Source organism: Manis pentadactyla, chromosome 1, assembly GCF_030020395.1.
Source record: "Manis pentadactyla isolate mManPen7 chromosome 1, mManPen7.hap1, whole genome shotgun sequence".
NCBI classification, from domain to species: Eukaryota; Metazoa; Chordata; class Mammalia; order Pholidota; family Manidae; genus Manis; species Manis pentadactyla.
In genome coordinates this window covers 113,951,467-113,964,189 of record NC_080019.1, presented here as the reverse complement: position 1 = coordinate 113,964,189, position 12,723 = coordinate 113,951,467, and the positions used below count along the sequence as shown (strand labels likewise).

Sequence of the window (12,723 nt, the reverse complement as noted above, 5' to 3'; positions counted from 1 at the left end):
TTCCAACTCATTTTATAAAGCCAGCATTACTCTCACACCAAAACCAGACAGAACTTACAAAGAAAACTACTGACAAGTATTCCTGGCAAAAATTCTAAAAAAAGGCTTACCGAGTTAAACCCAACAATAACCTAAGTTTAAAAGAGGAAAACGTCACAACCAAGTGGGTTTATCCCAGGAAATACAGGGTTGATTTAATATTTGATAAAACAAAAGTCAATGTAATTCACCATATTAACAAACTGAAAAAAAAACTGATCCTCTCAATAGACAGAAAATGCACTTGACAAAATCCAGTATCAATTTCATGTTTTAAGAACTGCTGATCTACATATAGTCACAGAAAATGAACTGTTTTTTGATAAATGGTATCATACTATCTATATCCTTCTAGACCTTATTTGTTTCATTTGCTAATAAGGTTTGAGATCTAGCTACAGATTCTCCTGTAGATGATTATGACAGCCTTCACCCAGAATTTTAGCTGGGCATATACTCAAGAATGCTGCAGAAGCATGTGCCAAGTTGCCTCCAGTGTTTACTTAGCATGTGGATTTTATGGGCTGAAATCACCTATTACACTATTCAGAACCTCCTACATGCAGTTCCTCCAGAGAAATTTTAGAACGAAGTGTCAAGAAAATCTTCATTTTTTCTAAGGAAATATTATGTGGTTATTCTGTTTCCCTTTCACAAACAGTGTGAATTTTAAAGTGATCATGCTTCTCATTTTGCTTTGGCAAATTTTATTAGCCATACAGACATTACTGTTTGTATATCTAAGTAACTCTCTGGTTTAGCTCCTCCATCTACTTATATTTTCGCAAATCTCACGATTTTATTCATATTTTTCTATACTATTTTGTTAATTTTCTTATGTTACCTTAATTTCTTTGTGGAAAGAGATAAGCTGTAAATATTTAAATAAACACTATAATCCACCCATGTATTTGATGTGTGTGTGTGTGTGTGTGTATTTACCTGGGTAAACAAAGTGGTTTTTTGTCCAGAGATGACTTTTAATGTTTGTTGTCCTTGTGCAGAAGATGTGTTCACTCCCAGAGTTCCCTGGACCACTGACCCAGTAGTCAGCTGTTTTCCAGATGTCTGGGGCGATGGCTGGCCAACTAAAAATGTGCCCTAAATTAGCAACAAATAAAATCTTTAATTAGTAATTTGTTAAATTCAATTGACTTGCTCTTTAGGTCATAAGGTCCTGTGTTATAAGCTACAATGCTCCCTCACCTTCATCTTGCAACAAAATCAAAATAACTGAATGAATAGCTCTGCTTTCAGTGTCACTACCAAGGGTTATCCCCAATTTCCAAACTCTGCACAGTACTTGCAGAACAGGCTGTTAGAAACTCAAGTTTTATAATCTAGTCCTCAAAGCTGGATTTAATCACTGACACTGATAACTATCCATCCTTCTCATAAAGAATGTTTGGAACAAAAACTCTAACCTTCCTTAGAGAGGAGCCCAGACTTAGAGAAAGAAGGTGGAAACCTGTCTTAATCTCAAATCCAATCTCACTTCAAATGCCACGACTTGATAGATCTCTTTGGTTACTCCCTACCAAGGGAAAAATTTCCAACTGCACATTAACACTCTTCATTACCTCATGGATGTGGGAGGCAAGAGCACAGCGAAAATCTTTCTGTGAGTTCTACCATTTTCTTAGCAGGGATCTTACACCAGTTACTTAAATCTTCCTGAATCTCTTATTTCCTCCTCTCTCAAAACAAGCCAAAATAATACAGATTTATAACATGGCTAAAATGTTAGTACTGATCCCTAATCCCAAAGCTATAAAGGTAAGTCCACTAGTATAATTAAAGGCAGTTATAAAATGACTGACTTGAAAGATACCAGTCACAGATGACCAGACCTGGGGAGTCTGCCTGAGGATGTAAGATGTGTAAGTCAGGTGCTGGGCTATCCCTCCGGAGCCAGCAGGGCTTTGGGTTCCTCCCGTGCTGCCTCCTCCTCCACCACCAGCAGCTGAGCCAGACTGGAGGTCTGCAAATACAATGAAGGACAGCAAGAGCATGAGGTACTCAGATACGGCTTAAGAGAAAAAACAGATGAGCCAGGGAGATGTTTCCTTTACCAGCACCATTCCTTCCCTCTTCTATTTTCCTTCTTTTTTTGTAATGTAACTATTCTGTGACAAGAGTTCGGAGAACTTCCTGGAGCTGAGACTGAAATTTATTGACTTTCAACCGAATGACTAGTTGTTCAGCTCTGGGCACAATGAAGAACTTAGACAAGTGTTCTGACTTACCTGTGGGAGATCAAGAGTCTGACATTAACATTTTCTAACCAAGTGCTGATTTAAAATCACATACACAGATTACTACATTGATGAGACAGTGACTGCAATGGGGTACGGCGGGGGGAACTCAATAGTAAGGGTGAATGTAATAACCACATTGTTTTTCTTGTGAAACCTTCATAGAGTGTATATCAATGCTACCTTAATTTAAAAAAATCATGTACACAGAGAAGTGCTTTCAAACTTTCTGGCATCTGATTCCATTTCTGTGAAACTGCTGGAATATAGTGGAATTTCCAGTACACCCTCTTTTCTGACTACCCCTGCCCTGGAAAAAATTGACTTTCCTCATATTTATAATGACTCCAGGGCTACAATCTTTTTTGCTTTCCAAATTCCACTTTAAAGCTTTTGGGCCATTTTTACTTCCCTTTTGGTGACACAGTATATGAAAATTAAAATCTAAGTAGGTCTCTGGATGAATTTTGGAATACTTACACTGTCCTCGTCTTACATATCTTAACTTCTTGATATATCACTGCTTAAGTATGACAAGAAAATACCAGGTTAAGAGTGGAAATCACCCATGATAGTCAGGAAATAAAATGGTGACTAGCTTACACACTGCGTATTTTGGCAAGACTGGCTGAATTCTAATGAATTTGATTGCTGTCACAATTATACTTCTGATTCAGAGGGAAATAATCCCGTTTACACTTTCCTTTCCAACACTACCCAAATTGTTTTTCTCTATGTAAAGCAAAAATTTATATCAGTCTAGATGAGCCACCTAATTTCCTTGGGCCTTTAAGACCTGTACACTAAGGCCAAGCCTATATTTCTCTTTTCATCTCCAAACTAGCAAACCTAAGATACACATCTAAATAATGGCAAGTAAAGACATTTGATTCCAACCCTGTTCCTATCCCCTTCTAACTAAAAATAGGTTTCCAGCTATGTTCTCCCAGGTGTCACGAGTTTTAAGATACCAGTGTGAGAAAGAACTCTTCTTCATTTACAGTTCACAGAGAGCTTTCTCCCAATGCAGCCACAAAGCCATACCTCTCCAGTGGAATTTGTTCCTGATCACAAACTCTGAGTCAGTAAACCCAAAATAATAGTGTTACCTCCTAAGACTATGATATTTAAACCCATGTATAGTTAAATTATGTGTATGATTTCTAAATTTATTTTTATTCTTAACTGTTGTATAGTTGACATATAGTATTAAATCAATTTCAGGCATACAACACAGTGATTTGGCATTTATATACATTATGAAATGTTTACCATAATAAGTGTAGCTATGATCTGTCACCACATAAAGTTATGACAAATTATCTATATTCTCTAGGATGTACTTCTTCATGTCTGTGACTTATTTATTTTATAACTGGATGTTTATATGTTTTTATCTCCTTACTTTTGTTGCCCATCATCCCAGCCCCCTCCCTTTGGCAACAACCAGTTTGTTCTCTGTATTTATGAGTCTGTGTCTGGGTTTTTTGGTTGGTTGTTCATTTGTTTTGTTTTTTAAATCCCACATGTAAGTGAAATCATATGGTATTTGTCTGTCTCTGTCTGACTTATTTCACTGAGCATAAAATCCTCTAGGTTCATCAATGTTCACATGAATGGCAAATTCCATCCTTTTAATGGCTGAGTAATATTCCATTGTGTATGTGTACCATATCTTCTTTATCCACCCATCAATGGTATGTGTATGTTTTAAATCCATTTGGGCAAATGCTACCATTATACTACTAAACAGAGTTATGAAAAGGCTTCCTCAAACAGGTAAGAACTGCCTCTCAGGTGGATGAGATGCACATACCCAGAGACCCAAGAAGCAAATGACTTAATGATGGACTAACTAGCATTGTTGGTAGCTCGCAGGATGGCTCCTTGAGGGATCAGCAGCAGTTTTCCTTTTCCTGAAGGGTTCTTGCTGTTTGTTGTAAGGTAGAGTTTAGTGCCAGGAGGCAAATTTGCCAAGTTGGCCAAATTAGTGGCTGGTAACTGTAATGTTGCCATTACTAAAATGGTAAAGGGAAAAAAGAAAAGAAAAAAAAAACAGTAAAAATAGTAAGATAAATTGGAACTGAGGGCAATGTTACCTCTAAAATCAAAACAGAGTAACAAAAGTACTTATTAAAATCACTAACAGCAAACTCCTAGAGGCACAATGCTTTTTAAGGCTGATATTCTTAAATATCTTGCTAATCATAAATAATTTACATATTAGAAGCACCTGCTGTAAACCACAAAGGAATTTATATCTGTATATAAAGAGGGAGACCACATGTCCTGGGTTGCCCAGAACAGTTCCAGTTTATACTGATGTACCATTCTAATTATTAATTATAACTTCTTTTTACGCTGAAAAGTACTGTGGTTTAGACACTCAATGAAATTATCACCCTATGTATGGATGAATACACATTCTCCCATTCTGTTTAAAGGCCCTTTAGTCAGTTTCTAGTAATGAATGAGTTTACTGATTTGGAGTAAGACTTGTAGCCTCCCTCACTTAAAAGAACTGAAAAATGCTAGTCAACAACTATGCCCCTGTTAATTCATCTTTTTGAAGTGTTACCCAGGTCAAAGAGCTTTCACTTACCTCTTAGAATTTACTTCTTTGTGCGTGTGGATATAAAACCTGTAACCATGAGTCTTAAAGGAGACTGACATGTCACGTTTTCTGTAGTTACTTTGAATGCTAACGTCAATTAAAAGAAGCCTATAGAAGAACCACATGAGCCACCACAGGGAAAGGACTCCCACAGCCTCCTGCAGTCTGCTGGAGTAGTTCTTATTAACATGTCCCTGTGCAAGGCTTCGGGAATTAGGAACCCTGGACACTGTGTCAAAATATCAGGGCCTGGCATTAAAACTAAGGGCCATCCCTCTCCATTATTACAACAGTTAATCCCATCTTACACTGCTGTGCATCTCAGCCTTGCCAGAAGGGCAAATGTCTCTGGTCAGCCACCTGTGCCGGGAGTCCCTTCTCCATGTTGCTCACAGATCCTGATGTGAACCAATCTCCTCATCCCTTCCTCCTGCCCACACTCTTTCACTATGCCCCCATGATTTCCTGCTGTGATCCTTACCCTTCAGAACTTCAGCCTCTTTGAACACTATCTCTGTGGTAATTGAACTGTCAGTCCTCTGACAATACGACTTCCCCAGCAACCCTGAGTTTGGCTCTCAGACTTTACCCCTTACTCCAGAAAACAAAGCCCTGGCTCCTGAGGCTTACACTTGGTTACATCATCTTATCTCTCTCTTTTCTGCTCTCATTTGATGAACTCCTCTTCACCTCCCCTCACTTGCTAAAGACTAACTCTTGACTCAAAGTCTTGTTCTCTATGCCAAAGACTGGCATTCTCAGGGACAGCACTGTAGATGACTTATTTAATTCTCTGGCTTCTCAACTGCTTCATTTTCTAAACTCCAAAGACCATTTTTTCCAGTCCATCTCAAGTGCATTCTTTTTTTTTTTTTTTTGAGTTTTAAAATGAGTTTATTAAAGAATGTTCTTAGGCAAGATTTGATTTGTCATTAAAAAAAAAGTTCTGTTTCTTCATGCAGTTTAGTGAAGATAATGTGAGAGGCTACAAAGTTGCAAGCTTCTTTCTAGTGGAATTCTCTGACAGCACAGTGTAATCATTGTTGCAATGCTAGAACAAATTTAAAAAAGTCTCTTCTATGCTTCTCTTCAAAAGTGATGAATAATAACATGATGGCATAAAAAAGCCATTTTTTTCTATTCATTCTGTAGTACTGGAGCCAGTATTTTTACCATCACAGGCTACAATTTTCATTTTATCCACTTTAATAAGTTCTGTCATCTCTCTGAATTCCACATCATTCAATACAAAAGTCCACACATTATCGCAGAATCTGTATGTATTCAGAGAGCCCCTGAAATTGACTCTGTTCCTGACCCTCTGAGCCAATGCTGAATTTATAGCCTTATCAAACTGAAGTAGAACTTGAAGGGCAAGTTGGCGAGTGATCTGCTGAGACTGTATGAGCTCATCAAGGCTCTCCTGAAGACTGTTTCCCAAAGTGGTATTTCTATATAACTGATATGCCATGGCTTAGGAGGAAGAAATTGTTTTTCTTATTCAGGCTTGCACTGATGTCCTTTGGGGAAAGTGCTTCCCGCTGCTGAGCGGACAGAAGGGGTGCAGCCAGCAGCCCCGCAGGAGCTGCCTACCTCCCCAACTGCCTCAAGTGCATTCTTAATGCCACAAATGAACTCTATCATCACCAGCAATTCATCAGCTCTGAAGTCTTGGTTTTGGACATCCACTACCCTCTACCCTTCCAACACACTGTAACAATTCTTTAGCTTCATCAGGACTCTCAAAAATTAGTAAATACCAAATGTCTTAGGTATCTTTTTCATGCCTTCACAGAAATCACATCAATGCCTAAAAGACAATTAAGGTGTTTTAATTTTTGTCTGGTAGAGAATGCATTAGCCAAGCATCTCAAAATGCTGCTGCCCAAGGAGCACACGGAAGTGTTCGGTCTGGAGTACAACCCAAAGTGAAGATGAGGGTGTCATGGGCATTTTCTTCAGACCTGAAAGCACTACTAAGACATACTCTACTTTTATTACTCTTGCTAACACACACACACACACACACACACACACACACACACACACACACACACACACACTTACTCTTGCTAAAACACACACACACTTACTCTTGCTAAAACACACACACACACACACACTATTACTCTTGCTAAAACACACACACACACACACACACACACACACACACTCTCTCTCTCTCTCTCTCTCTCTCTCTACAGCAAACTGCTTGTAGATCTCTATGTAAAATGTGTTTGTACACACTCCTGATAGCATCAACCAACTACGTTTTGCCAGACAGAACTAAGTATCAAATAAAATCACTAGCAAAGAACATTCCTGAAGAGGCTGCTACTGAAAGAGCCCCCAGTTAGTATCAGTTACCTGAACCCTGGGATCCACTCTTCTGAGGGCCTGCCGCAGCGACCTGAGCCTTGGTTAAGGCTTGCACTGGCTGAGCAACAATGGTTCCTCCACCTCCACTCACAATTGCTTTGGCGACTCCCTGGGTTACAACTTGCTTTGGACCACCTGCTTTGGTGACAGAAGAGCTGGCCTTGGCTACAAGGATTTGGCCACCACTGATTGCCACAGCCTGTTTCACTGTTGAAGGTAAAGTAGACCCAACCGGCACCCCAACAACCTGTTCAAAACAGAGGAGAGGCCAGTAGTTCTTTTCATAGTCCTTTCAAGAGTTCTTAGAACAGAACAGTCACTCTACTTTAGCAAAGAATAAAGTAACATCCCGGTTATAACAGATGGAGTCTGATCCAATCATCTAGGACAGCTCCCTATGACAGACATGAACAACAGCAATATTTCTTACACATTTTGGATATTATTACAATAAAAGGTTGCAGTTTTTGTCTTAACCCCAGCTACTATCCACAACTTATTTTAACTGTAAAAAGTAAAATGTGTTTTTATATAAAATTTAAAAAATACAGAAATATAAGAAAAAAAATTTGACTCATTCAGAAATAATCTCAATATTTTTATTATATTTACTTCCAACTCTTTGAAAATTTTAAAACAGATAAGAATCACACATACAGTTGTATAATTTTTCTTAATGTAATGCTATATTACAAGCATTTTCCAAAGTTGTTATTTTTCAAAAACACTTTTAGATGACCAAATAATAATATATTAGAATAGACATACCACAATCTATGTAACATTTCACTACTGTGTGGCTATTTAGGTAATTTTAAACTTCACATTATGAAAAACTGTGCAAAAACCACTCTCATATACAAACTATAAACTTTACTGTATACCTTTTTTTTTTTCATTTTCTCCATATTTTACTGTTTACAAAGTGCTTCATATGTAGCCCCATTTCAGTACAAGACCTTACATCCCATTTCATAGAAAAGAGGCAGAGGCAATGATATCACACTAGTGATGGACTGGGATTTGAATCTGTGTTTTCTGAAATCAATCTTCATTTTCTCCATTATTCAACTTTACTCTGCTGTCTCATAGCCTATGCCTTTGCCTTAAAACTTGTTTGCCTTTGTTTATTTTTATTTTTTTCAATTATTTATTTTTATTCATTTCGTTATAATTAATCTACAATTACATAAAGAACATTATGTTTACTAGACTCCCCCCTTCATCAAGTCCCCCCGACAAATCCCATTACAGTCACTGTCCATCAGCATAGTAAGATGCTGCAGAATCACTACTTGTCTTCTCTGTGTTGCACAGCCTGCCCCATGATCCCCCGCCAACATTATACATGCTAATCGTAAGGCCCCCTTTCTTTTTCCCCACTCTTATCCCTCCTTTCTCACCCATCCTCCCCAGTCCCTTTCCCTTTGGTAACTGTTAGTCCATTCTTGGGTTCTGTGATTCTACTGCTGTTTTGTTCCTTCAGTTTTTCTTTGTTCTTATACTCCACATATGAGTGAAAACATTCGGTACTTGTCTTTCTCTGCCTGGCTTATTTCACTGAGCATAATATCCTCCAGCTCCATCCATGTTCTTGCAAATGGTAGGATTTGTTTTCTTCTTATGGCTGAATAATATTCCATTGTGTATATGTACCACATCTTCTTTGTCCATTCATCTACTGATGGACACTTAGGTTGCTTACATTTCTTGGCTATTGTAAATAGTGCTGCGATAAACACAGGGGTGCATCTGTCTTTTTCAAACTGGGCTGCTGCATTCTTAGTGTAAATTCCTAGAAGTGGAATTCCTGGGTCAAATGGTATGTCTATTTTGAGCTTTTTGAGGAACCTCCATACTGCTTTCCACAATGGTCGAACTAATTTACATTCCCACCAGCAGTGTAGGAGGGTTTCCCTTTCTCCACAACCTCACCAACATTTGTTGTTGTTTGTCTTTTGGATGGTGGCAATCCTTACTGGTGTGAGGTGATATCTCATTGTGGTTTTAATTTGCATTTCTCTGATGACTAGAGATGTGGAGCATCTTTCATGTGTCTGTTGGCCATCTGAATTTCTTCTTTGGAGAACTGTCTGTTCAGATCTTCTGCCCATTTTTTAATTGGATTATTTGCTTTTTGTTTGTTGAGGTGCATGAGCTCTCATATATTTTGGATGTCAATCCTTTATCGGATCAGTCATTTATGAATATATTCTCCCATAATGTAGGGTACATTTTTGTTCTATTGGTGTCCTTTGCTGTACAGAAGCTTTCCAGCTTGATATAGTCCCACTTGTTCATTTTTGCTTTTGTTTCCCTTGCCTGGGGAGATATGTTCATGAAGAAGTCGCTCATGTTTATGTCCAAGAGATTTTTGCCTATGTTTTTTCCTAAGAGTTTTATGGTTTCATGAATGACATTCAGTTCTTTGATCCATTTCGAATTTACTTTTGTGTATGGGGTTAGACAGTGATCCAGTTTCATTCTCTTACATGTAGCTGTCCAGTTTTGCCAGCACCGTCTGTTGAAGAGACTGTCATTTCCCCATTGTATGTCCATGGCTCCTTTATCATATATTAACTGACCATAAATGTTTGGGTTAATGTTTGGAGTCTCTATTCTGTTCCACTGGTCTGTGGCTCTGTTCTTGTGCCAGTACCACAGTCTTGATTACTGTGGCTTTGTAGTAAAGCTTCAAGTTGGGGAGCGAGATCCCCCCCACTTTATTCTTCTTTGTCAGGATTGCTTTGGCTATTTGGGGTCTTTGGTGTTTCCATATGAATTTTTGAACTATTTGTTCCAGTTCTTTGAAGAATGCTGTTGGTAATTTGATAGGGATTGCATCAAATCTGTATATTGCTTTGGGCAGGATGGCCATTTTGATGATATTAATTCTTCCTAGCCACGAGCATGGGATGAGTTTCCATTTGTTAGTGTCCTCTTTAATTTCTCTTAAGAGTGTCTTATAGTTTTCAGGGTATAGGTCTTTCACTTCCTTGGTTAGGTTTATTCCTAAGGTATTTTATTCTTTTTGATGCAATTGTCAATGGAATTGGTTTCCTGATTTCTCTTTCTATTAGTTCATTGTTAGTGTATAGGAAAGCCACAAATTTCTGTGTGTTAATTTTGTATCCTGCAACTTTGCTGTATTCCGATATTAGTTCTAGTAGTTTTGGAGTGGAGTCTTTATGGTTTTTTATGTAAAGTATCATGTCATCTGCAAATAGTGACAGTTTAACTTCTTCTTTACCAATCTGGATTCCTTGTATTTCTTTGTTTTGTCTAATTGCCGTGGCTAGGACCTCCAGTACTATGTTGAATAACAGAGGGGAGAGTTGACATCCCTGTCTTGTTCCCGATCTCAGAGGAAAAGCTTTCAGCTTCTCGCTGTTCAGTATGATGTTGACTGTGGGCTTATCATATATGGCCTTTATTATGTTGAGGTACTTGCCCTCTATACCCATTTTGCTGAGAGTTTTTATCATGAATGGATGCTGAATTCTGTCGAATGCTTTCTCAGCATCTATGGAGATGATCATGTGGTTTTTGTCCTTTTTGTTTATGTGGTGGATGATGCTGACGGATATTCAAATGTTGTACCATCCTTGCATCCCTGGGATGAATCCCACTTGGTCGTGGTGTATGATCCTTCTGATGTATTTTTGAATTTGGTTTGCTAATATTTTATTGAGTATTTTTGCATCTACGTTCATCAGGGATATTGGTCTGTAGTTTTCTTTTTTGGTGGGGTCTTTGCCTGGTTTTGGTATTACGGTGATGTTGGCTTCATATAATGAGTTTGGGAGTATTCCCTCCTCTTCTATTTTTTGGAAAACTTTAGGGAGAATGGGTATTATGTTTTCTCTGTATGTCTGATAAAATTCAGTGGTAAATCTATCTGGGTTGGGGGTTTTGTTCTTTGGTGGTTTTTTGATTACCGCTTCAATTTCCTTGCTGGTAATTGGTCTGTTTAGATTTTGTGTTTCTTCCTTGGTCAGTCTTGGAAGGTTGTATTTTTCTAGGAAGTTGTCCATTTCTTCTAGGTTTTCCAGCTTGTTAGCATATAGGTTTTCATAGTAGTCTCTAATAATTCTTTGTATTTCTGTGGGGTCCGTTGTGATGTTTCCTTTCTTGTTTCTGATTCTGTTGATGTGTGTTGATTCTCTTTTTCTCTTAATAAGTCTGGCTAGAGACTTATCTATTTTGTTTATTTTCTCAAAGAACCAGCTCTTGGTTTCATTGATTTTTTTCTATTGTTTTATTCTTCTCAATTTTATTTATTTCTTCTCTAATCTTTATTATGTCCCTCCTTCTGTTGACTTTAGGCTTCATTTGTTCTTTTTCCAATTTTGATAATTGTGACGTTAGACTATTCATTTGGGTTTGTTCTTCCTTCTTTAAATATGCTTGGATGGCTATATACTTCCCTCTTAAGACTGCTTTCACTGTGTCCCACAGAAGTTGGGGCCTTGTGTTGTTATTGTCATTTGTTTCCATATATTGCTTGATCTCTATTTTAATTTGGTCATTTATACATTGATTATTTAGGAGCATGTTGTTAAGCCTCCATATGTTTGTGGGCCTTTTTGATTTCTTTGTATAACTTAGTTCTAGTTTTATACCTTTGTGGTCTGAAAAGTTGGTTGGTAGGATTTCAATCATTTTGAATTTACTGAGGCTCTTTTTGTGGCCTAGTATGTGGTCTATTCTGGAGAATGTTCCATGTGCACTTGAGAAGTATGTGTATCCTGTTGCTTTTGGATGTAGAGTTCTATAGATGTCTATTAGGTCTATCTGTTCTAGTGTGTTGTTCAGTGCCTCTGTGTCCTTATTTTCGGTCAGTGCATCTATCCTTTGCAGTAAGTGGTGTGTTGAAGTCTCCTAAAATGAATGCATTGCATTCTATTTTCTCCTTTAGTTCTGTTAGTATTTGTTTCACATATGCTGGTGCTCCTGTGTTGGGTGCATATATATTTATAGTGGTTATATCCTCTTGTTGGACTGAGCCCTTTATCATTATGTAATGTCCTTCTTTATCTCTTGTTACTTTCTTTGTTTTGAAGTCTATTTTGTCTGATAATAGTACTGCAACATCTGCTTTTTTCTCCCTGTTGTTTGCATGAAATATCTTTCCATCCTTTGACTTTTAGTCTGTGCATGTCTTTGGGTTTGAGGTGAGTCTCTTGTAAGCAGCATATAGATGGGTCTTGTTTTTTTATCCATTCAGTGACTCTTTGTCTTTTGATTGGTGCATTCAGTCCATTTACATTTAGGGTGATTATCGATAAGTATGTACTTATTGCCATTGCAGGCTTTAGATTCGTGGTTACCAAAGGTTCAAGGTTAATTCCCTTAATATCTAAGAGTCTAACTTAACTTACTTAGTATGCTGTTACAAACACAATCTAAAGGTTCTTTTCTGTTTCTCCTCCTTTT

At 37.8% G+C, this 12,723-nt stretch overlaps 2 protein-coding genes across 15 annotated transcripts in view; both read right to left on the bottom strand.

The window, feature by feature from the left end:
- YEATS2 (YEATS domain containing 2) overlaps positions 1 to 12,723 on the bottom strand; it is a 122,568-nt gene that overhangs the window by 31,019 nt on the left and 78,826 nt on the right. For all 14 annotated transcript variants that reach the window (XR_008997073.1, XR_008997072.1, XR_008997076.1 and 11 more), the window contains 4 exons: positions 7,276 to 7,534; positions 4,151 to 4,312; positions 1,890 to 2,020; positions 982 to 1,140 (listed from right to left, as the gene is read on the bottom strand). Coding sequence is in view for 11 of the 14 variants with exons in the window: in XM_057500454.1 (XP_057356437.1) it covers positions 982 to 1,140; positions 1,890 to 2,020; positions 4,151 to 4,312; positions 7,276 to 7,534 (711 nt within the window). In the remaining 3 variants the exon portion in view is untranslated. The remainder of the gene's footprint in view (positions 1 to 981; positions 1,141 to 1,889; positions 2,021 to 4,150; positions 4,313 to 7,275; positions 7,535 to 12,723) is intronic.
- On the bottom strand, positions 5,761 to 6,535 carry LOC118907045 (transcription initiation factor IIA subunit 2-like). The gene has a single exon (XM_036875263.2). The coding sequence runs from the start codon at positions 6,377 to 6,379 to the stop codon at positions 6,050 to 6,052; it is 330 nt and encodes a 109-aa protein (XP_036731158.2). The 5' UTR covers positions 6,380 to 6,535; the 3' UTR covers positions 5,761 to 6,049.

What these genes read in the sequence shown, in the direction of transcription:
- LOC118907045 (XM_036875263.2), bottom strand. Translation starts at nt 6,379, where the DNA reads ATGGCATATCAGTTATATAGAAATACCACTTTGGGAAACAGTCTTCAG.